At 37.2% G+C, this 24483-nt stretch overlaps 2 protein-coding genes across 2 annotated transcripts; both read right to left on the bottom strand.

Annotated features, from left to right (window-relative positions):
• Positions 1–327: 327 nt before the first annotated feature.
• LOC137089746 (interferon-induced very large GTPase 1) lies at positions 328–10803 on the bottom strand. The gene is made up of 6 exons (XM_067453312.1): positions 10571–10803; positions 8551–8680; positions 6551–6659; positions 5871–6461; positions 5384–5475; positions 328–5133 (listed from the first exon to the last, which is right to left on the bottom strand). Exons 2-6 carry the CDS (start codon positions 8674–8676, stop codon positions 328–330), a joined length of 5724 nt encoding a protein of 1907 aa, XP_067309413.1. The 5' UTR covers positions 8677–8680; positions 10571–10803.
• A 3317-nt stretch (positions 10804–14120) lies between these two features.
• On the bottom strand, positions 14121–19642 carry LOC137089226 (natural killer cell receptor 2B4-like). Its single transcript, XM_067452748.1, has 5 exons — positions 19516–19642; positions 17902–18195; positions 17343–17603; positions 17028–17150; positions 14121–14744 (listed from the first exon to the last, which is right to left on the bottom strand). The coding sequence occupies exons 1-5, from the start codon at positions 19580–19582 to the stop codon at positions 14668–14670; spliced, it is 822 nt and encodes a 273-aa protein (XP_067308849.1). The 5' UTR covers positions 19583–19642; the 3' UTR covers positions 14121–14667.
• Positions 19643–24483: the final 4841 nt, after the last annotated feature.

Here is a 24483-nt window from a genome sequence, read left to right as displayed (position 1 = left end):
TTTTTAGAAGGACCTGCTGAGGAATTTTTTTTGACAGAATAAATCAGTAAACATTTTCCACTGCCTTTAACAGCCACATGTTTTTCTCTCCACTTTGAGTCACGTTTGTCTCTCCACTTTGATAGTACTGATCCTTGTCTGAATAAAAAGCACATCAGAGTTACTTCACAACAAAACATAGTAGTATACAAACTTTGTCAGAAAAATTAATCTAACACTGAAGCACAATGTAATTTACCAGTTCAGAAACAGTATTGTGCGAAACAAGATATCAAAATATAATCTGTAAACAGGGATCTAAAAGAGTGGCATTTGCTTACTTTTCTATCACAAGTATTTATCCAAACTTTCAAAAGCATCTTTTTTTGTGTACTTTCTCCATTCATCTGGAATCTGACCATGTCCCTGGAATGTTTTACTGTAGTACTTTTCCAGATCTTTCTGGAATCTGCACACAAACCATTTCCAGTACGACAGCTCAGCCTGATCAGGGGTGATGCTCCAGTTAGCATATTTAGAACCTCCTTTTCTGTATTCTTTGAAGGGGACTGTGTCATCTGAGGAATTTGGATAAAAAGATAGATCGCTTGCTACTGCTGTTGTGCAGACAACAATAGACAAGTTTGTTGTTCCTCTGTAAAACCACCCATTCAATCCATTATTCCGGTGGAAATGAACGCTGTGATCTCCAGGATGGTCTTCCATTGTGTTGGTGCAGATGGCTTTACAGAAAGGACACTGAACCCAACAGCACTGACAGAAGTGGTCAATCAAATGCTCATCTGGTGTCTTCCTGCACTTCTCAATTTTTAGGTCATTGATGCTCTTAAAGCTGTCCTTCAGCTTTGTCATCCTTTCCTCTAGACTGTCACTTAAAAGCTTCTCAAGAAAATCCAAGTCTTTAATTTCGCTGAGATCACCACATGAGTTCTCTGTGAGTTTCAGCTCATCTGTCAGGGTTCTGGTAAAGCATCTGAACCACATGTTGCCGTCTCCGCTCCGACTCTTGACCTCCATTGTAGCTGCTTTGATTGCATTACTTACAATCTGCTCTTTTTGTGTCAGATTTCCTTTGAAAATGTTTAGGATCTTTTTGTTTTGTTTGGTGTAGTATCTGTACACTTCATTTTTTATGAATCGTTTAAAGTGTTCTCTGGGATTATGAATGTATTTTACATAATTCTCAAAGTCCTCCTTTTCTGCAAGGGATTTTAGAATGTGTTTCTCCAGGTTTGGGCGGTTTTCACGTAATGAGTGAATGTCAGACCTCATCTGTGCTGCCAAATCAACAGCAGTTGTATTGTAAACTGCTTGTAAGACAGATGGCTCGAGTTTGCTGCAGATGAATTCACTCAGTATGGTTGTTGTAGTTGCTCCTCTGTAGTAGTTCTCGAAGATGCTCCAATATTGAGTTTTCTGCTTCTCAAGGTAAATTCTTGGGTCATTTGCTTCTCTGAATTCTTTGTGGAGTTCAGTAAACTTGTGTCTTGCAATTTCAAAAACATGAAGACTGAGATCTATGCTAAACTCCTTTTTCAATTTGTATTTTTGGCTCTTGGATTCATGTTGCTTTACTGACTTTTGAACACAGTCTTTTATTTCCTGAATGTAACTATCACTGTAGCCTCGTCTTCCAACTGGTGACTTCTTTATTATCATCTCAGTGTCCTGAATAATTTTTTGAGTCAGATGCCTTATTGAGTATTGACATTCAGCATTTAGGTCCATGTTCTCAGGTGGCTTTTGAGTCCCTCTAATGTAATCTATACCTAACATGATTGTTTGACCAAGCCGCTTAAGTATTCCACTTTTCTTAGAGTTCTTGCCAGCTTCCTCTGAAGATTCAGTTTCATCAGAATGCTTTAGATGCTTCTTTAGTCTCATGTAGACACAATAATCACTCCGGCAGTCTATCGATTCATAGTCTTTCTGATGTAACCGCTCACTTACAAAAGTCAATTCCTGATCTTCAGATAAGATCCGAGTCACATCATCCCAGAAGTTCAGGTCTTCCAGTGGAGGAGTACCTTTGGTCATTTCAGTGACCCATTTGCTCCACATTGTGTCAAACTCCATGCTCAGCATATTTTCATCTGTTCCTGTATTTCTCAGGCTTAAAGCTAGTTCTTTGCTCCGGCTGAAAAGCTGGTTTTCATACTCTGTCCTTTTCTGATCCAGATTCTCCCTGGCTTTTTTCTGTTCAATCGCTTCCTCTAATTTACTTTTTGTTCCCTTCACAAGGTCATCATGAAGATCTTTAATTCTGGTTTCAAATCTTCCTCGCCACTGACACAGAATTTCTTTGTCTTTGTCCTCCTCAAAGTAAGACATCATTGATTTTTCCACCTGCTCTTTTGTCTTCTTCATGTCATCCAACAACTCTTTATCCGGTACCTTAATGTTTCCATTGGCAATTCTGTTGTAGAATTTGTCTTCAATGCTCAACATTGCGCTTCTGAGGCTCCATGTCCAGTCGCTGTACTTAGTTTCCAGTTTTCTGTATGTCGCGATCTCAAGTGTGTTTTTGAAGCTGAACACAAAACTTTCATTTAGCAGTGCAGTCCACAGATCATCAATACGCATTTTGAACTGAGACAGTGTAATGCCGTTAGATGTAGAAGCTTTTGAGAGAATGGTGTCCTTCAACTCCTGAATATTTCTGCTATAGTCTGGGTTTGGGGGTGCCATGGGTGGACTGCCTTCCCACAGCTGTGCAAAATATTTCACATCATTCTGAACGTCAAATGTAATGACATCACTGAAAAACTCTGTATCACAGTCTTCTTCTTTAGCGGCGAGTTTTGTCATCTCATCCAGTTTCTCCTGCAGTCGTCTCCTTCCCTCCATGTTTTTCTCTCCGGCTGAGACATCTGAAACATTCTGATGCACAAACATGCAGCTTGGATTCAGCCTGATCTTCTTCATCCTCATGAACGCCTGAACAACAATCTGAAGAATGTCCTGCATCTCAGCTGTGTTTTCTCCAAAGATGTTGATCAGTGTCATATTTCCGAGACCTACAACAAATGTGGCCATTTCATTGTCATGATTTCCTGTTGACCTTCCAGCCAGTTCTAGGGCACGAAGTCCCTCAGTATCAACAACCAGAATATAGTCGAACTTCAGCTCTGTTTTCATCTCTTCTGACACTTTGACCAGCTGCATGAAAGCTCCTCTGGTGCACCTGCCAGCACTGACGGCAAACTGCAGTCCAAACATGGCATTCAGCATGGTGGATTTCCCAGAGCTCTGAATCCCTAAAATTGACAACACATAGACTCTCCTGTTTCCCAGTTTCTGGATGAGTTCATCAAGAACAGCAGTAACCCAGATCAGAGGAACATGGGCAGCATCGCCATCCATCAGCTCCAGTGGAAATCCAGATATCATCATCTCTGCTGCAAGACTCGGGAGAGAAGAGAAGTCAAACGCAAGATCTTTCTTGTTCCTCTTCACAGATGAACACGATTCATATATCTGACCGATCTCTCTCAGTATGTGCTCCAAGCCAAAGGTTGCAGCTTGTAGTTTCTCTGATACTCTCTCAAGTTCTACTTGCGCAGCTGCCAGTTGCTGTGATTTGTCATGTTTCTTTTTAAGATTTAGGACTGTTGACCATTTTTCATCATACTGATGAAGAAGGGCTGAAAGACTTTCAGCTGTGTAGTCATCTAGCAGGATGCCTAGCCATTTAAGAAAATACGAGACCTCATTTCCTACTGGTGTTTTCAGGTTTTGGATGAAGATTTGGATAAACTGACTTAAGACAGACGTTTGTTGCTGTTCACGAATTTTCACCATTTCTGATCGCTTAAAACTTTTGTTATTTTCAATGTTGCTCCCCTTATGTAATTCTCCCAATGTAGGTCGATGAAGTTCTTTATTCTTTTTGCACCACTGATGCCACAGTTTTCCCTGCAATGGCAGAAATGATTCTTTGATTACAGTCAGATCTTTATCCTGCAGTAAACTCATCATATGCTCTGCTGCCTCTTTTCCTCTCCTGAGGTCTTCATCATTGTCCTCATCTACTCTGATGCCAGAGTGCTTGACCACGTCTGCAAGCTTGAAGATGGGAGATGATTTAAAAGACAAGAGCCCATTATTTATAGCTCTTCTGATTTCTTCAAATACAACTGACTGATTTCTGTCTTTCAAACCAATTTTGTATTTCCCTTCTCGCATTTCTGTGAGAGCTGAATCATTATCAGTAAGGAGGCAGATGAGTGGCTTTGAGTCCTTGTAGAAGTTTTGGATCTTGGTCATGCTTTTATCATTCTTGCCGAGTTGTGGTAAAATAGCAACATTTACAGAGGCCATTTCAGTCAGGATATCCAGCTGCTTCTCATTGGCACCTGCATCACCATGGAGGTTACAGAAGGCAACACACTGAGGAAATCTATCCGTTTTCTCTCCAGAGGGACAGTACCAGGCGATCTCCACCAGTCCATCCATCAGCACTCTGGTTCTGCTGCTGCCTGGGCAGTTCCTGTGGAAGAATGTGTTGTGTTTCTCATTTATCAGGCTGTTCATCAGTTGAGACTTGGATGAGGTCACAGGGCCAAACCTGAAGAAAGCCACCATTGGAGTTTCTGCCTTGTACACCGGCTGGAATTTGCTAGAGATTTTACCGTTATCATCAGTTGTCTTCCAGCTCTTGTTGATTTGTCGAAATGTCCAGAGTGGGAACTCAATATGCTGTGTGAATGGATTTGGTACAAGCAGAGGCAGAGCATACTGACACTGTGAAAGTTTAGTCACCATGAGCTGCTTTAGGAAACTATCAGCACAATGAAAGATGGCCATCTGAACATCCATTAAGTGGATAGTATCTAATTTGTTTGTTTCATCAGAAGGTATAGCATTTTCTCCAAAGATATTATCAAAGGCATCACCAACATCTTCAGAGTCATTGTTCCTTTGTTGTCTGTTATGTTGTCCATAATTTGCTTTACTCTGGAGGCATCTTGCTCTGTAGTCCAGCATCATTATTTTTTGTAGAAAAACTGAAGCCAGCTCCTCATCTGTCTCTTGGGACTGTGATTGTGCAATTGACTTAAGGAAATCTACAGTTCTTAGTTTTTGGTGTTTGCCTTCAAGATGAATCCTGTCAAAGAGTTGCAGGGCACCTAGCTGAAAAATACAGTACCATAATACATAGTTAAATGATATAACTTGAAAAGACATTTCTTTTTGGTAAACACATGCCAAATATGAATATGCAATCTGATTCCATTATTATTTAACATTTTCAGATATGCACATATTTGTACATTTGGAGAAGCTGACAAATACAACATAATATTGACAGCATCTAAAGGTAAAAGGTTGTGTGTGTGTGTGTGTGTGTGGGGGGGGGGGGGGGGGATGCATTTGCTCTTACCTTTTGCTTGTCACCTTTATCAGTTTTTAGTTGTTCCAAGCTCCCCAGAGGCTGTGTGTTAGCCTCACCAATGCTTGCTTCAGTTTCTAAACCTTGATTTTATAAAAAACAGAGGAGGGAAATCATTCTTCAGTTAGACTTAAGAGTACAAATGCTTCATATGTGCCGATTTTTTAAAGTAGGCTAACAAATGTGGACAACAATACATGATCCAGTCAATGCAACTTGAAACTATATATTTTCAATGTATTTATATATTTTGGAGATCACTGACCCATCCAATTTTATTAATACTACAAATCATTCGTTTGAACCAATTACAACGATTTTAATCTACAAGCCCGTGGCTCCCTCTGGTGGACAACATTAGTACTACGACCTTTAACAACTTCCACATGAATCAAAATATTTAAATATATTGCAGAATCAATATGAATCTTGAATGAAATGTTAAAATGGAGAAAAAAATCAACATAGAATCTGTTACCACTTTGACATTCACTGGTTTGCAGGTCTCTTGAAGGTTTGTAAGTCTCTCTGGTGTAGAACTGCTGATTATTGTCAGTGAACAGACACTTAATCCTGTCCATAAATTCCCTCATCTGTGATTGGCTGTTCATGTTCTTGCTGCAGATGTGATATCTTCCTCCACATTTCTTCAGCAGCTGCTCCAGAATAGAGTTGTTCTTCAAGTCATCTTTAATATTGTCACACTCTTCCTCTCGTTCATAGGTGAAGAGAATAATGAGGAGAATTCTGTCACCAAATATTCTCTGGAGCGATTCGATGCCCATCTTATCTTCATCTGTAAACTGTCCAAGTCGCACAACGAAGATGAAGGCGGGGTTCTCATTCAGTAGTTGACCATTGAGAGGTTCAAGATCAGTCTCATGTAAGCCAATCATGTCGATCACAGAAACATGGTGTTCCGATATCTTCATCTGTATTGGAGTGATTGTGGGGAATTCTGCATTTTTAAGACAGAATTGCTTCTCTCCAAGTAGAATGTTGTCACATCCAAACTGAACGGCCTCAGAGCTTCCAAATAATGCAACAGTCAAATTGGGATCACTGTGATCTAAAGCAAACGACAGAGAACTGTTCTCAGACTCAGATTATATAAGAATAAATAATGGTGCTTTTAGCTGATATAGGCAGATTTCCTACCAGCATTGCTTTGAGATGAATCATTAAAGCCTGAGCACACATGCACTGTACTTGTTTTTGCACCATTCGGTTCCATGTTACCCTCTTCTTCTACTGGCTTCACATGATCCTGGAGAGAGAACAACAAATGATCTTTTTCTTATTACCACCATGACTTTATGTTGATTCTACATCTGTATAGGTGAAATAGACAAACTGAATTAGAAGAACATTTCTTAGAATATATTTTGGGCCTTGTATGTAAAGACAATTCTTTTCTTTTTAAATTGCCCTCTTTACTCTTAAAAATAAGTCATTCTTTATTAGCATTTGGTTCCATGAAGAAGCTTTAACATCCATGGAACCTTTATTGCACAAAATTAATTCATTATTAAAAATGTTCTTTACACTAAGAAAAAAAAAGTGTTTTAAGAACCATTCACTTAAAGCTACACTGTGTAACTTTTTATTTCGTTTATTCTTAGCTAAAAACACTTAGTTCTTTCAAAAATATATTTGCTCATTAATGTATATTTACTTCTTTCAAGTAATAAAGTATTCTCGTAAGTTTATAATATGCCATTGAAAATACATACGGGTGAGGAGTTCGAATGCCGGTCGCCATGTTGCTCCTCTATCTTGAAAGTACATTAGCCAAAGAGGGACATACCCGTAAATTCAAGCTTCGCCTTTCGCGTTTTAACACTCGATGGCACTGTGTCGAATGTGAAGCGGGGGATTGCCATGTTAATCTTGGACTAAATCGGCCACCGTAGGAGTTAAAACGAAATCAGAATTGAGAGGAACAGAAACTAATATTCACTGGATGGTCATATACCTTTACACCGCTAGATGGGGGAAAATATCACACAGTGTAGCTTTAAAGGTGCACTATGTAGTATTTTTGCAGTAAAATATCCAAAAGACACCAGGCCAGTGTTATTTATTTTGTTCAGTACCGGGACGTTTCAGCATAGCATTTGAGGGAGTCGCCTGTCAATTGCGTCATATCTGCATTACCCTCGATTTCCTGTTTTATTCTGCAGAAGCGCTTTTCTCTTAGCAGTGTGAACAAGTGTCACAGCAGCGGCGAGCGAACACACAGAGTAACGTCATAACATAATTTTAAACACACTTAAAATGTATCTAATATGATTAACAGAGCTGCATCACTTCATACCAATGACAGGAAAAGCGGAACTAGTGCGCGCACCCGGCGACTGTGTCCCGTCCCGTCCCATCATAATAAAAGTCCTGGTGTTAGTGAGGCGGGTGTTTGTGTAACAATCGCTCCAGCGGCCTTGCTCAGCTCCACAACTCTTGGTCCTGCCGAGTCCTATTTTCCACCGGCTGTGAGGTGAAGACCACATGTCCCAAGATACTGCGCTCAAACTTGGCGTCATCAAACTACACCTTTGTTTTTAATAGGTGACCTCTAGTGGACGGAAAATTGCATAGTGCACCTTTAAAGGTTTTTTTTTTTGGAGAGGGGAACCAAAAATGGCTCTTCTATGACATTACTGGAACATATTCTTTTACCTTGTATTCTCCATGTAAGGCATTTAATCCAAGGTCTTGATCAAGTGAAGTTGGTTGAAATTCTACGGTAACACTTTAGAATAATGGTCATTAGTAAACATTAGTTAACTACATTATTTAACATGAACTAATAATGAACTGCACTTATAAAGCATTTATGTATCTTTGTTAATGATTTCAACATTTACTAATACATTATTAAAACCTTTTTAGTAAATGCACTGTGAATATGAACAAACCATGAACAGCTGGATTTTTATTAACTAACGTTAACAAAGATGAACAAATATGCTCATGGTTAGTTCATGTTAGTTAATACATGTTAACTAATGACCATTATTCTACAGTGTTACCGATTCTACTTTAGTGTTTGAATCTGTCACAACTAAATCATAATTGTCTTTGTTTGGGGTTTCTGTGTATTTTACATCATGTGTCATTGGAGGATTCTCCAAGACATCATTTGGCTCTTGATTTGTTACCTGAGAATTGTCCATGATGTCATCTGTATTTCGATGTGTGACTGAAGGATTGACACAATCTGAATCTCTAAAAGACTCTGGAGAGGTGTCCATTTCATTATCATCTGTTTCTTGATCCATAATCATATGTCTGCAAAACACAATAAACATAAACCAGATGTGGTGGATCAAATAATATACAATGGTTCCAAACTGTAAAAGTATTTGAACATTTTGACTTTCATTGTATTGGATCAGGGGTTTTCAACCCTGCTCCTGGAGGGCCACTGTCCTGCAGAGTTTAGCTCCAGCCCCAATGAAACACCTGTACCGGCTAATCAAGGTCTTGCTGCCGTCACGCTACCTCACATTTACTAGAATCTCTTGAGATGACAACACATGACGTTGAGTGGAGTGGTTAACTTGTGTTCCTTACCTGTCTAATAAATTAGTGGTTTTATTTTTAAAAACATATGTGTCGTCATCGGTCGTTATGTTGCCACCTTCACGTGCTAGTTTCCTCATTTTAAATTTGTACATGTGATCTCAAGTCCCAATTTGAATGCAATGTGCCTGTAATCACGACTTCAGAGTAGAACATTTCCATAAAGTTCTTCCGAACTTCCTTTAAGGAAACATGTGGTGTTCGAAATCACCCATATACCCTCATTCCCTCATTACTCCACTGTTATAGTAGGCCTTCACTTGAAGGAGTGAACGAAAACGAGTGAGTGAATTCAGACACTGTTTAACGGTTTTTGCTTGCTGTTTATTAATCAGTTAAAACCATGCAGCTTCATAAATGATAAGCTTTATCTAGAACTCTCATATAAACTATGTATAAAACCCAATTAAACAATTTAATAATTAATAAAAAGGAATCAATAAAAGGAATGTATATTGTATATATATGCTGTAGCCACATTGGAAAAGCGGTTTTGGAAAAGCTGCGGGCGCCATTTTGTGGTCAGACTCGGGAAATTTGACGTGCAAGTCTTACAGTGCATTATGGGTATTCTCTAGCTTTGGAGCATACATCAGTTGTACACTCGTTATTGCAGTGAATTGTGGGGTTTAATGAGTGCACTCAACAATGTCCACTATATTTCAGTGCTCTATTTAAGGGGGGCGATTTAGGACACCGCCATAAGCATTGATGCGTCTGGGTTTTGTGCATTGTGGGACATTGTAGGGTGCGAACATTATAGTAGCTTACTTAAAATGTCAGACTCCTCAACAGTGCATTGACTACTGAACTAGTGAGCTGACTGAGACGCACCCTACGGATGTATCTGAAATGGCATACTTCGCTAGTCTAGTACAATATAAACGATAAACAGTATGTCACAAAAGAACTCGCACTGTGAATGAGTAACATACACATTCATACTATAGAAAAAAAAATAATTTTAAGTAATTACTTATGCGATAAGTATGCGATTTCAGATGCAGATCAGTTTTTCATATGATTTCAGAATGTCTTCTTGTTTTTGTTGCAGTGAATACCTCTAACAAACTGGCTATTTGAATACTTAAAAAAAAAAAAAAAAAACACAAAAAAACACAATAAGACATAACCCTTTTGATATGTCACACAATGCTTATTCGAAAATCCCAAGAAAACAAATGAATTTTTTTTTTAACTTGGTATTTTATCAGTTTATTTAAAGATGTAATGGTAACATTAGCATATGGATGATTATGTTGAATTTGAATTTTACACTTTGGAACATGTCCTATCTTCTAATAAAATAAAATATACACATTATGAACAATCGGTGCATCCTGTCATAATATAAGCTAGCTATATAAAGCACACAAAACCATCTTGCAGGCTTTCAACAACCAGCATGAAGAAAATAATACTACAAATAAAAATATAGCTGCTAGCAGCAAATACGAATACGAATAGTAAACTATTGTATTTGATTTTAAAATATATATTTTTTATATCTGCTGCATCTGAACATCCAGAGTAAACACAGACAACCTTCTCCTTAATAATGCATCTAGTAATAAATAAATAATAAATGAAAATCACCTGTTGATCAGCAACTGGGATCCATCAAAGCTTGGAAGTCAGTAGGATTAAAACATTTTAACAATTAAAAAAGTACACACTGCTTATGAAGACAGAGGGTGATCAAATCCTTACTAAGAGAATCTCAGATCGAGTCATAGTCATAAAGCTCAATCCTCTCAACTACAAAGTAGAATGCTGATCTTTGAACATATCTGGTTAATACATAACTTTAAAGACTGATGGTGATTGAATTGTCAGAATAGCTACAAATGAAACTGTGAGTTACAGTAGAAACAAGTTTCGTTTCGTTTCTTATTAAAATACATCAGGTGATTTCTAGGAAACCGCACAAGCATTATATGAAACCGAAACCTCGCCTTATTTATTTGCATAGATATGAACACATGAAAACACACTGTATCTAATGCATCGATCAAATACTTGTTTATAAGTAAGCAAATATCTAAAACAAAATACATCTCAAAAAGTAGTACGACAGAAAAAGGTTTCTTTAGAGCTCATCGAAAAACAATATTTTTGTTATACAAACCCCATAACCGTAACCCTAGATTAAGTAAAAGTAGGGGAGCGCGGACCACAACCTAACACTGTTTGACTTTTTCAGTTTATGTAAAATTGACATGGGGTTCAGAGTATCTATTTTTCCCACAACAATTCCATGTACAATGATGTGGTTTTGTTTCATTAATAAAGTGTATACATTTATTTCCACCAGATTAATGGAAAACAATTCTAGTAAGAACTCTAGCTGCTGCATTTTTAACCAGCTGGATTTTATTTATTAAGCATGCAGGGCATCCACTCAGTAGAGCATTACAATAATCTCGCCTTGAGGTCATGAAGGCATGAACTAACTGTTCAGCATTTTGCATTGAGAGCATATAAGATATATTTTAAAGATGCAAGAACGTGGTTTTACTGATGCTAGAAACATGGCTTTCAAATGAAAGATAACAGTGTATGTGTTATCCAATAACTCATGCATGATGGAGATGTAGCCTACAATAAATATAATAAATATAAATAATAAATATACCAACCACCATACAAATCGCCTGCGAGACCCTCAGAGTTTCAAGGCCACTGTAGAGCACACATCATCTGGTCCACACCCAAAATAATTGATATACAAGCTTCTTGAGGGGAATCAGACCAAATAAACCATGGGATTCACGAAGCGTTGAACGCACAAAGAATCCGAGGTTAGAGAGAAAAGGGGAAATTCCGTTCCTCACTCTCCATGTGCTTTGGATTATTGACACCCCAAGTGTACAGCTTGAAAGAAAAGAAATAGCTACATGTTCTCCAGGCGCCCCTTTTATCTTTTCGGGTCATAGTATGACGTCATGGCCCTTGCTGGCCAATATGACTGCTGTGATTTTACAGTGCTTCAGTCATCGGTCATGCTAAGGCGTTCCCCAAAGTGTTTTTGGTACAATGTCTCGTTCCCTGTTCTCAGGGAAACAAGGTCACAGTTTTAACCCAAGACGTTTTACAAAAAATTCCTTGGTTAAATAAACTATGGTTTGTGTAGCAAAACTATGGTTCATTTGTGGTTACGTAAACATGTTTTTTTTTCACCAATAAAAATAATAAGGTCTGATCATAACGCAGTCTCAGAGGTAAGAAGTGGATTATCCTTCAGATAAAATTTGTCTTTTCATCCTGAATGAGGAAAAATAAATGTTGGATCATAAGAATTAGGAACCAGTTTTCACAAATCCCTCACTCGATTGGGATATTATTTTTTATGCTGGATGGAAAAAGGCAGCAACTGTAACATCAAGAGTATTTTGCAGTAATACATATGTATTTATATCGATTTCATCAGGCTCCAAACATTCCTCAAAAAGAACACAAAGAATGGGCTTCTCAGCTGCCATAGTTAAAAGTCTTGTGTCATCAGAACAGGGTGTTCAGTGCACCACCGTTTCCATTTAAAAAAGGTTTTGCAATGTTTTGTTGTGCCGTAACAGCCCTGCTGAGTGAAATGTGTTCCAACTGAAAATAACATTGGCGATAACCCACAGCCAATGAGAGAGCAAGATACAGGGCAGCGGGAGGTTTGGGGAGGAGTTATAGACCAGAGTATCAGTATTTTAATAGATATATTTGCATAGGTTATATAAAACAGAAACAAAGCATACACATTAGATGGACCTGCTGTAACAGCAGCACTTTGCAAAATTATTTATTTATTTACCTCTCAACTCTCTTTGTTTTCTTTTTGTACAGTTTTTACTAATTTTTGGTATCTCCATTGTCTACACTGTAAATATTTTTTCACTTTCCAATAAAACACCATTTTTGAATTATACACCAACTTTTTGTACAACACGTAATTCCTTTTTCTACTCCAACTGTTTGACCTCTACATCCACACATTGACCTGTGGGTCTGATTGAAACACTAAATTCAATAATTAAGAGGCGTGTGCCAATCCTTTTGTGCATAAAGTGTATTTTGTTTAAGAGAAAGCAGCAAACTAATTCAAACTGCATAAAAACCCTCAATGAAGAGTGAAGAGTGTGATTGCATGAAACTATATTAAAGTGACATGAGGGAATCAGAGAAGCACTCGCTCTGAACATCTGCAGTAACTGACTTGAGTTCATTCACAGCGGTAAGAGCATTTTACACTTTCACAAGAGTCATAAGTGAAGAGAGGTAAATGAAGATATTGAAGGGGTCATATAATGATACTTGCACTTTTACAAGTTGATTGTATGGAAATGTGTGTTGGCAGCATTATAGGACAACCATCCTATAATGATTTTTTAAAAATCTCCTTATATGGTTTCCCATCTCTAATCAAGCTGTTCGATCGTGTGACGTCACACACACCCCTCCCACGATTGTTGATTGACAGCCGCGTGTCAACACAGATCCGCCCTGAGCGAGCTCATCATAGTCCGTCATTGTTGATATACGCTGGAGCAAAATGGCGTCTAAGTAATTGTGGTGTTCTGTTCTTGGGTGTAATAACGAACATAGCAGTCATTCTGATGTTCCTAAATCCGAACCGCTGAAGACGCAGTGGATGAGTTTTGTTTTCGAAGGGAATATTCCCCTGATCAACGTCGATGCTTTAATGTTTGCGTAAACCGTGAAGCATTTCTCACCAGACAACTTTGTTAACGATGGTCAGTATAAAGCAGGTTTGGCTAAGAAGCTGCTCTTGAAAAAAGGATCAGTACCAGCTATTCATGTTCCTGCTGCACCTCCAGAAGAAGTGAGTGTAAAGTTTGAATCGCTTGCACGCTTCACGATGAACGCGGCTAAAGTTTACAGGGAAAGTTACATTACGACATGCTTTCTATATACGCTCTCAATATAATTCATAATCCCATGTTTATAATGAACAACGCATTATGGTTACTGTGTTATTACAAACTGTGTACGGTGGTGATCAAGATAACGTGGACATGGTAAAACTACATTAGGCTTACTATTTTAGATGGTTTATAACGGTGTCTGTTAATGTCAACAACAAAAAATCTTGTTATAACAGTTATTACACTCACTGACAAGCCTACTGTTACCGGAAAAAAGTTTTTATTGGCATTAGTTGTAACATCAATCTGTCAGTGAACTAACGTACATATCAGTAAACACATAGCATTTGTATCTTACTACGCTAACGTTATCCTGCCAGTTCATACAAAGATAGATCAAAGTGACATTACGTTAACCAACCATTCAGAAACGTCCTGCTTGAGCCTTAATTTTCGAATTTCATTGGAGCTGTCGTCTTGTCCCGGGTCCAACTCCAGTTCAAATCAATAAGGTTTTACAGATGTGTCCTCAGAGACTCCCGTTGACATTCTTTATACAAAATATACCCTCCACTGCTGTCAAAGGAACTCTCCACATGTGTTGTGTCAAAGCGCCCCACAGAACATAGGGGCGGAGTGAGCAAAGCTCATTAGCATTTAAAGTCGCATGCACTGAAATGGCTTGGTGAAAACATTGCGGTTTTTGACCAGCTAAATCATATCAATTTGTACAAAAATGGCATTATATATGACCCCTTTAAGCTCCGTTTGTGATTCCAGTCAATCATCAAACTCTTTTTATCCAGTTGAGTCTGAGCTTTAACAGTCATGAGCAGATGAAGGTGTTTGGTGTCCTACTGTACGGTAGGTAACAGTGTCTGTATCTCCTGTCCTATCTGAAAAGAAATAAAACAAACCTCACAGTAAAATATTATATGATCAATAAGTTCACGTGTTGTCAACTTATCAAAATGAGTTAAGACATTTTTAAAGCTATGGTTTAAAGTGATTTTTTCATGATGAATGCGGCTAATGTTTACAGGGAAAGTACATTACTGCATTATTTCTATGTATGGCGTTCTCAATATAATTCATACTCCCACGTTTATAATGAACAACGCATTATGGTTATTGTGTTATTACAAACTGTACGCTGGTGATAAAGTTAATGTGGTAACACTACACTAAGCTTACTTTTTTACAAAAAGCAAAATGGGTTGATTTTATATATGAAGGCAATCATGTCCCAGACAGAGTGGGCAAAAACTTGCTTGTGCATGCCAAACATTTTTGGCCTGACTGCTTTTCAAATGTATGAATATGAAGCTGGACTCGCATCGAAGTTGCATTTAAAGGATGGAGCTGTAGTTACACTGTAGCTCATTATCATTTAAAGAGACCTGCTCCAAAACAGGTCACTGTGAACAGAGCCGGTTTTGACCAAGCGGAAAACTCCTGCAGGGTCTCTCTTGAACTTAAAGCAACCCTATAGGTAACTTTTCAACCTTCATAATATATTTTCAAGACTCTTGTGATGATACATCGACTTACAATAGGTTGACACGTCTGCCATAGCTTGATGGAGTCTGTATCGTTTTTAATCATACTTTTAAACTTCGGGTTTCGAGTAGTAACCCGAGAACAAAAAGAACTACAAAATTCGACAGCTTTATGGCATATACGTCACTTCCACCAACACCCACACTTCCTTAAATTCAGACGTGCGAGCCCAACTTTGTTTGTCGGATAATATAGTAATGTCTGAAGCAGCAGACACATAAGAAAGAAAAGGTTTTGTTGGAGGAAAGCAATAAGAGGAAATGAAAATGTGATGTGATTAAAGGCAGGAAGAGGATCAGCATGTGACCAGCATTTGCTCGTTGGCGTGAGCTGAAGGAGGCGTGCCCGACCGATGCTGTCATGCTGGTTATGGTGATTACCTACCACTCAAACATTGAACTGAAGTATCATATAGATCCTGTAAAACGGTAACCAATAGACTACTAATGACGCTGGCTTGTAAACGTGAGCATCGCGATTATTTGGCGTTTGAAAAAAATAAAACCAATGAAATTATATTCATATGACATGCTGAAACATATGCCACTGACTGTACCTGGGATGAAGAAATTTCACACGCGACGCCAGAAGAACACCTGCATGTGAACTCCTCCTGCAGTGTTCAGGGGAACTGTTAGTGCTGCACCAACCCGCATTTATGAAGTTATTTGGCCCGCCATGCACCCGCGACCATTAAATAGACATACGGGGTCCGTGGGTTATGAGACGACCCGCACATCACTAGTTCAGGGCTATCAGGGCTGTCATGTCAACAAATGCACGCGCGATGACATCCCCTGTTTTAGGATGACAGAGCTTAAGACAGTTGTTGAGGACATTATTTTTTCCCAACTGTAGGGGGACCCAAGAGCAAAAGTTACCCAGTGCTACTTTAACTTAAACTGCAATTCATCAACTGGCCGCTAGAGACAACAACTAAGATGGCAACAAAGCCTAAAGTCTAAAGATCAGCTTTAGGCTTCAAAAATGCTCTTTCAAAAATCTATATATATATTTTATATATATAAAAAAAAAAAAAAAAATATATATATATATATATATATATATATATATATATATATATATATATATATATATATATATATATATATATATATAAAAAATATATATATATATATATAATATATTTTTTTTTTTTTTTTTTTTTTTTTACAGTCTATGGTTTTGACAAAGTAAAATTGTGTTGTTTTATACAACAACTGAAGAATTTTAACCAAAGTATGTTACAATGTTTGATTTCTCTCATGTATCAGAGCGACTGTTCTGGATTCATTAGACTGCTATTACTATAACAGACATCGTGTTGAGTTTCTTTGTAGAAACCTAGTCTGACTTAAAAAAGGAAATCCTTGCAACATGTACTGTACGAAATTCATAGTATTGAGTTGATTTGTTGTCAACACTTACAACTGAGTGAAGTCAGAACACAAGTAATGATTTACAAAATAAATATATTTTTAAAAAAAGATCAGTTTGTGCAGTGTTTTTATTTTATGTACCAGAAGGAAAATTAACTATAAACAGAAATTTTATTTTCAATAATAATTTCCATATTCCATCACTCATTTTATATTTTAATTATTGAGAGATGAACATACCTTTATACTTCCAGCAACAGAAAAGGACCAAACCAGCAAACATTATCACTGCCACAACACTCAACACAATAAATAGCACAGGCATGTGAGACGAACTGCCTGGGGTTGGAAGTCTCTCATTCTCTGGAAAGGAAAAGATGAAGAACTGCTGTAATCGGTTTATTCAAAATAAACTTTAGTCACTTAATTATCTACAGTATATAAATAGTGTGCTAAGTGCAAACAGTTGTAAACAGAAAGCATTTTGTGAAAATAGTAGAGTAGATAATATTCACTGAATGAACGCACACGTCTTGAATAGAAGCAGATATTTACCTATAACACAGAGCTGTTTGATGTTTATTCTGTCTTTTTTCCAGCTAACTGGGTTTTTATGGTTACAGATGATGGATTCCTCACTGCAGTCCAGGGTGAGAGTGTTGATCTCACGTGATGTCACTTCCTCTGGAGAGCATCTGTTGTTCTGATAGCTGGAGTGAATCAGGAGGTCATGAGCGCTGCATGTGAAGTTCACAGTACAGAAGTTACCGCTGGACCAGTTTGAGTTTACAGTCAGGACAGGAGCCTCCACAGGGTCTGAAACACACATTTTGTTGTTGCAGTATCACATCAAATCATGAATTAAAGACAATGTGCCACAAACTAGTTTAAAGCGATAGTTCACCCAAAAATTCATCATTTAGACACGCTCAAGTTGTACCAAACCTATATAAATACATATACAGGTTTAGAACAACTTAAGGGTGAGTAAATGATGACAAGTTTCATTTTTGGGTGAACTCTCCCTTTAAATGTGCAAACTAAAAACGTGAACAAATGACTCTTGTGATATATCTTTAATGCTGGAACATTACATCACAAAAAAGAGACTCACCTATAACAGATACTCTGTAATAAGTATCAGATACCTCATGATCTCCTAGTGCTGTTAATATATATTGTCCACTGTCTGTCTTCTGCACATTCTTCAGTGTGAGAGAGAAGGTTTCGGTGTTGAAATCCATCCTGTCCTTGTTAAAAGTGCCATATATCATGCTTTCTCCATGTGGTGTATATGTAAGTATTTCAGATATATCTTTTGTCCAAGTCATTGTGTATTGTTCCTCTGTCTGCATATCCAGTTGGACAGAATCTCCCGTCAGCACAAACACATGGATCTCACTGAACCCTGAGGAGAGACAAACAGTGTTCAGCAGCTTTTGGATTTGAATTTTACACCTCCATCTTACCATCATCAACTTACACTCACATTTGATTAAATAAAGTTAATAAGGAAATAAAATAATAGTTTGTTTCCATTATTATTTCTTTCATCTGTTATCATCAGACATGCCACATTGCCACTTTGACAATGACAGTTAATCAGCTGAACAGTTTTTTGTTATGTATTAACCTTAGTGTTGGGTAAATTACTGTTAGTTAATTATTTACTAGTTACTACATCTTCAACTGTGTAATTAGATTAATGTTTTAATTACTCTTTGAAGTATTGCATTAATTGTTACGGAGTCCCATGTCAACGTTGACCAGTTGAACAATACAAGGATTTGTAAATACTCGTTTGTTCAAATAAATAATATGAAATTGCATAAATTAATCTTGAACGGACAAAAACATGTAAAGGGTGAAGGTGATATTAAAAACATAGGCTACATTTTAACATTAGATGTTAAATCCACTATTGTTTTATACAGAATCGTTCAGTTTGTATTTAAACCAATTACATTAGAAGTAACAGTCATTAAATTACATTAAAAAAATAAAAATAAAAAAATCTAATTTAGAAAAATAATCTAAAAGTAGGTACATTTGTAACAAATTATTATTTAACACTATAGTGTTAGTAATGTTAGAAACGAACCACTCTTGCTTTCTGGTGCTTTAATTCGTTTCTCATCAGGAGCAGATGCCGTTCATGAGTTGCAGACTGAATGTGCGTCATTGCTTACGCATGAGTGCCCACTACTGGCGGAGCCTTTGCTATTGTGCAAGTCAATGACGGAATCCACTAAGGAGTTGATTTTATTATTCACTTTTCCCTTACAAAATTATTTAATGCAGCATTCTACATGTAGGGCCTATGTATAGGGGTGTTTAGGTTCTTTTAAATATTTATAAATATATATTGAATTCTTGATACCAAGAATTAGCATTTTAACTAGTGAAAATATAATTGTTGATATCAATAATTCATAACCTGTGAATTAATGTCAAAACGGCTTGCCATAAACTTCCGTACTAATTCACATTTTTGTTCTGGATTCAATACAGAACACACTTTTTTTTTCATGTGTACTGAGTTAAATTTATTTTAGAATTGTTGCAATTATTTATTTTGACAACTAATATAGAAAGTTAAACATTCACTGGCTGCTGCCCCTGCCCGGCCACCCCACTGCTAAACATACTTTATACGTCATTAAAGATAAAGCACTCGAAAACAAGATATTTCAGTTATTTATACACGTTTAATAACTGAGTGTATTACCTGTGTTACAGATGAGGAGAAGGATGAAGGACGCAAGCAGATGATCGACTGCCATTGTAGCAAACATTACGATGGCTGTTGTCTGAAGTTGTTCAGTGTTGCCAGATTGATCCGAGTCATCGACGACTTCTAGCTCAAAAGCTCACCAAAATCCGCCCACTCAAAGAAAAACCCACCCAAAACCATAACTGACAAAATAATGTTATAAAGTCATATTGCCATACCAATCAATGTAGATAAGTAACATTTTATTGCTTTAAAACAAATAATGATGACAACAGGGCTAATAGGCTATATTAAAGAAAATGTGACTAAGATGACAGGGTGGAAACTGTCAAAATGAAAATGAAGAAATTTACTTTAAGTCTCGAAAAACACATTTTAAAATGTCAACAGTAAGAATAAGCCAATTTAATTGCAAAAAAAGTGCCCAATATGGCATTTCACACACATTAATGCACACATCACAGCCAAAATGTGTCATTCATTCATTGATAAATACTGTAAAATAATCGGACAAAAAAATAATAAGCTTTGTTATTACAAAGCGTATTAGCTTTGTGTTGTGTTTTATCTTCAGACAGATCTCGAGTATGTCTTTTGTGAAGTAGCCTACATGTTCATAAGTAGAATATAACACACTTAGCACAGTCAAAAGTGACAAAATGTTGATTCAAACCTCTTAGAGAGCAGTCTATACGGTTTAAAAGTTGCAGCTTGTGTCCTGATCAGTGTGTGTATCAAGATGGACAGGAGTCATAGTCCCATATTCAATTTCAATTAAAGGGATAGTTCACCCAAGAATGAAATTCATGAAATTGAACCCTCATGCTGTTCCAAACCTGTAAGACCTTCAGTCATCTTCGTAACACATATTAAGATATTTTTGATGAAATTCGAGAGCTCTCAGACCCAGCCATATATAGGCAGGTATACTTAATGAACACTTTCAAAGTCCAGAAAGGTAGTGAGGACATTGTTAAAATAATCCATGTGACTCCAGAGGTTCAACATTGATTTAATGAAGCGATGAGAATACTCTTTGTGTGCAAAAACCAACAAAAAAATGACAACTTTGTTCAATAATTTCAGTCTAGCCTGTGCCGGTCTCCTACACAGTTTCTGTTGTAAATAGTGCAGCTAGCGCTCTCGAGATCTACGGCAGCCGAAGCTGTTCTCTTGAGCATCACGAGTCATGCGCGGAGCTGCAACATAAACTGCGTAGGAGACTGGCGCCAGCCAGAACGAAATAAGCGTCGAACTCGTGCGGTGCCTCCGCCGCCACAGAGACAGGGCAGCAGGGATTAGACATGTGGCCTTTATTAAAAGTAGCTAGCCTCGAGCTAAGTACTTTCATACGCAGGCTATCACAGTCTGTTTCCAGAATCAGAATCAGAAAGAGCTTTATTGCCAAGTGTGCTTTCACACACAAGGAATTTTTTTTTGGTGCTGAAGCTTCCAGTGTACATAAACAATACAAATACAACACAGTAATAAAAAAATTCTATGAAGAAAAATATAAACAGTTTAAGGTCTCGGTTAAATTTAGTCAGAAAGACAGATTATGAGCATTTACAGTATTTGGGTGGTAAGGAAAAATGTAAATAATATAAGTAATCACCTGAGTTCAGGAGATATTTCACTACACATAAAGAGCATATCCGCGTTCGTTGATCAATGCCTGTAATGTGTGCTGTAGTTTTCTGTCCAATCCGACGTGAAGGATAAATTAATGTGAACTCAAACATCATTAACTTAAGTGAAAGGCAATAATCAGCAAAATGCACTCACGCAAATAACTTTATTTGATTGTTTCCATATGCATTGACAGATTACTTTATTTGAATGTTTTCTTGATATAACATGACACTGAGAAATGCATTAAAAAACATATAAAGAAATGCATAGGTATCAGTGCATGATGACTAGCCTGACAAGCCAGACCCACATCAAGATGTTTGGTCTGGAAACTCACCATAGACAGCTCAATCCGAGGGGCAGGATAAACGGTCGTCTTTCAAACTCCCTCTGAATGCAATTGGATAGCGCTACAACCAACCAGAGCAACGACATTGAAGCAGAGCTAATTGAAAGATTAAACTTTCGCCATATCCGGTAGGAAAAACTCTTCTTCCCTTCTTAAAGGGTTACTTCAGCGATTAGCATATGGCTTTGTATCAGTAGAAACCCTGGAGTATATTTAAATGATTGTGCTTTCCCCCCTCATATCCCCCTGAGACCAGAGATTTATTCATTTTATTTCTGGAAAAACTCCTCCTATGATGCAAATTGACGATATTTGCATCATAGGAGGAATGTTTGGCCAAAGGCTAAACACTACAGCCAGCAGAGGGAGCCCTTTCCGCATGTTTTGAACCCGCGCATGTGGGATCAAGCCTGCAGTCTCCCTCTCATTTACTGAAGCTTTTGCGCCTTGATCGCCCCCCGGTGGCCGGTCCCAGTATAGCCGCCCCTCTGTGTTTTCTAATGGACGCGAGACAAACTAAACAATAAAATTACACTTCAAATATTTTTTCCCCAAAGTTAGTTTATGTCATTGAAGGCAGTTATCATCACGATGATTTCATTTCAAGTGTTCGTTTTTAAAATAAGTTTAGTTTTAGTTAGTTAGTTATCTGACACTTAAGAATTTACTTCCATGTGTGACTAAACTAAAGTTTAGAATTCGTCCCACTTGTGAGGACGATGAAATGAGCGCCATTTTATCATAGTATTCATTGTTTGGTTATGTTGGTTATTGGTTATGTTGTACCCTTAATTTAAGGGACAATTTCAAAAGTTGGAACGCGAAAAAAATCACGTTCAACACAACCAAGTAACCCTAAATAGCGTACATTATTTGGCCTACATTAAGTTACACGTGTGACATGTTTCAGTAAATTTGCACGTATAAAAATCACCACAGCACCTTGGCCTATAGCTAATGAGAGAAAGTTTGTCTGACACAAAAATAGGACACAACACGTTGAGATTAAATCTAAAATACATTATACAGTAGTTTTTAAACAAAATTATGTATTATTACTTAAACATGGTTAAAGACCACTTTAACGTAACGTAAATCATTTATTCGATGAGGAGTGAACTTGACGTAGACATCACTTAGGCCTAAATAATCCCTATTTCCCTTGGACATATTTACTTCTAGTTTACTTCTTACTTCACTTCTAACGTTAAATATCCACTCAAGCCTAATATGTTCGACATATTTGTATGCAGTTTAATCATTAACACTTACCTGGCGTGAACTGCATCCTCAAAATTGCTGCAGCTGCTGCCTCTCTGGTGAACCTTGCGAAGTCCTTTGATCTGTATCCTTCCGCGGATCAAAGTACTCCAGAGATGCTTCCGCGAAATCAAACGAGCAATACAGATCCTTTCGCGTAGTCAAACAAGCTCCTGTACGTATTCATTAAAATTAGGCAGATTAAATGCCACAATTAACTACATATGTTCATGAATTATATATGTATATTAAATATGTAATATGTAAGTGTTGTAGGATCCATCTTCTCATTATAATGCAGATAGGGCCTACCATCATAAACAAAACATCGAAAATACATCTAATTTCACAAATATTGTTCTGATATAGGCTATTTTATCAAATGTTTCTAACAGCCCATTTCAACAGCACAAACTAAAATCTATTTACCATAGTAAAATATTGTGTTGGCCAGCCTACTTTTATAAAATGTTTACTGGATTCGTGTTTTTTAATCGCAACATTTGCAATTCTATAAATGTTAACTGGATTTGAAAATATCAATTCATTTAATGTTTTTCAAATATATTTCTGCAGACTTAATATAATTAGTCTTCTTAACTAAGCACAAGTAAGAAAATTAGTTCAACATATTTTTTTTGCTCTTCCAAAATTTTATTAATTGGAGTTTTTAGAGTGTATACATATACACACACACACACACACACACACACACACACACATATATATATATATATATATATATATATATATATATATATATATATATATATATATATATATATATATATATATATATATATATATATATATATATATATACCGATCAGGCAGGTGAAGTCAACACCACTAATTCATAATGGCACCTGTTGAACAGAACATTTTGTTAATGTGTTAGAAGCAGGAAAATTGGGTAAGCTTAAGGATTTGAGCGAGTTTGACAAGGGCCAAATTGTGATGGCTAGACGACTGGGTCAGAGCATCTCTAAAACTGCAGCTCTTGTGGGGTGTTCCTGGTCTACAGTGGTCAGTATTTATCAAAAGTGCTCCAAGGAATGAACCAGCGACAGGGCCATTGACGGCCAAGGCTCACAGATATTCGTGGGGAGCCAAGGCTGGCCCATGTAATCCGATCAAAGATGAGCTAAATTGGTGTTTTTGAGGAGTGAAACACCGTTAGTGTTCAGTATTGGGTGACATGACATTTATTATCTGACGTCTGAGATGAACATTTCAATCTCACCGGAAAACTCTCAACAATGACATCTCTGTGTTATATGAAGAAAAAGAAAGAGACTGATAAAACTACATAAATTTGAAGAAGTTTGCTATCATTCCTCAATTGACATAAACAGAAAGAGAATAGAAAATGAAGGAATAATCTACACAACTCTGGCAAGAAAACAACAACTGAATGCTTGTCAGCTCCTTCATAACTCCTCATAACAAACACTTCAGGTCAGTTTGTGTCATGATCCCCAGCTGGACAATTAGTTTAGTTAGATTTAATAATGTAGGCTATTGCTTCCAAAATGAAAAAATAAAGAGAGTTTTCCATGTTTTCATTGTTGTACGCTAAGGGGACACGACTAAAAACAACAACAAGTGATCGTATGTCAGCAAATGCATATGTGAAATAACGTGATGAACATTAAAAATCAAATACTGCCAAATGTTACTGAATGAAATGTGGACACAGGACGAGCTGTAAGCATGGGTGT

This window comes from Pseudorasbora parva, chromosome 9 (assembly GCF_024679245.1).
Source record: "Pseudorasbora parva isolate DD20220531a chromosome 9, ASM2467924v1, whole genome shotgun sequence".
NCBI lineage: Eukaryota > Metazoa > Chordata > Actinopteri > Cypriniformes > Gobionidae > Pseudorasbora > Pseudorasbora parva.
This window is presented reverse-complemented; position numbering and strand designations above follow the sequence as displayed.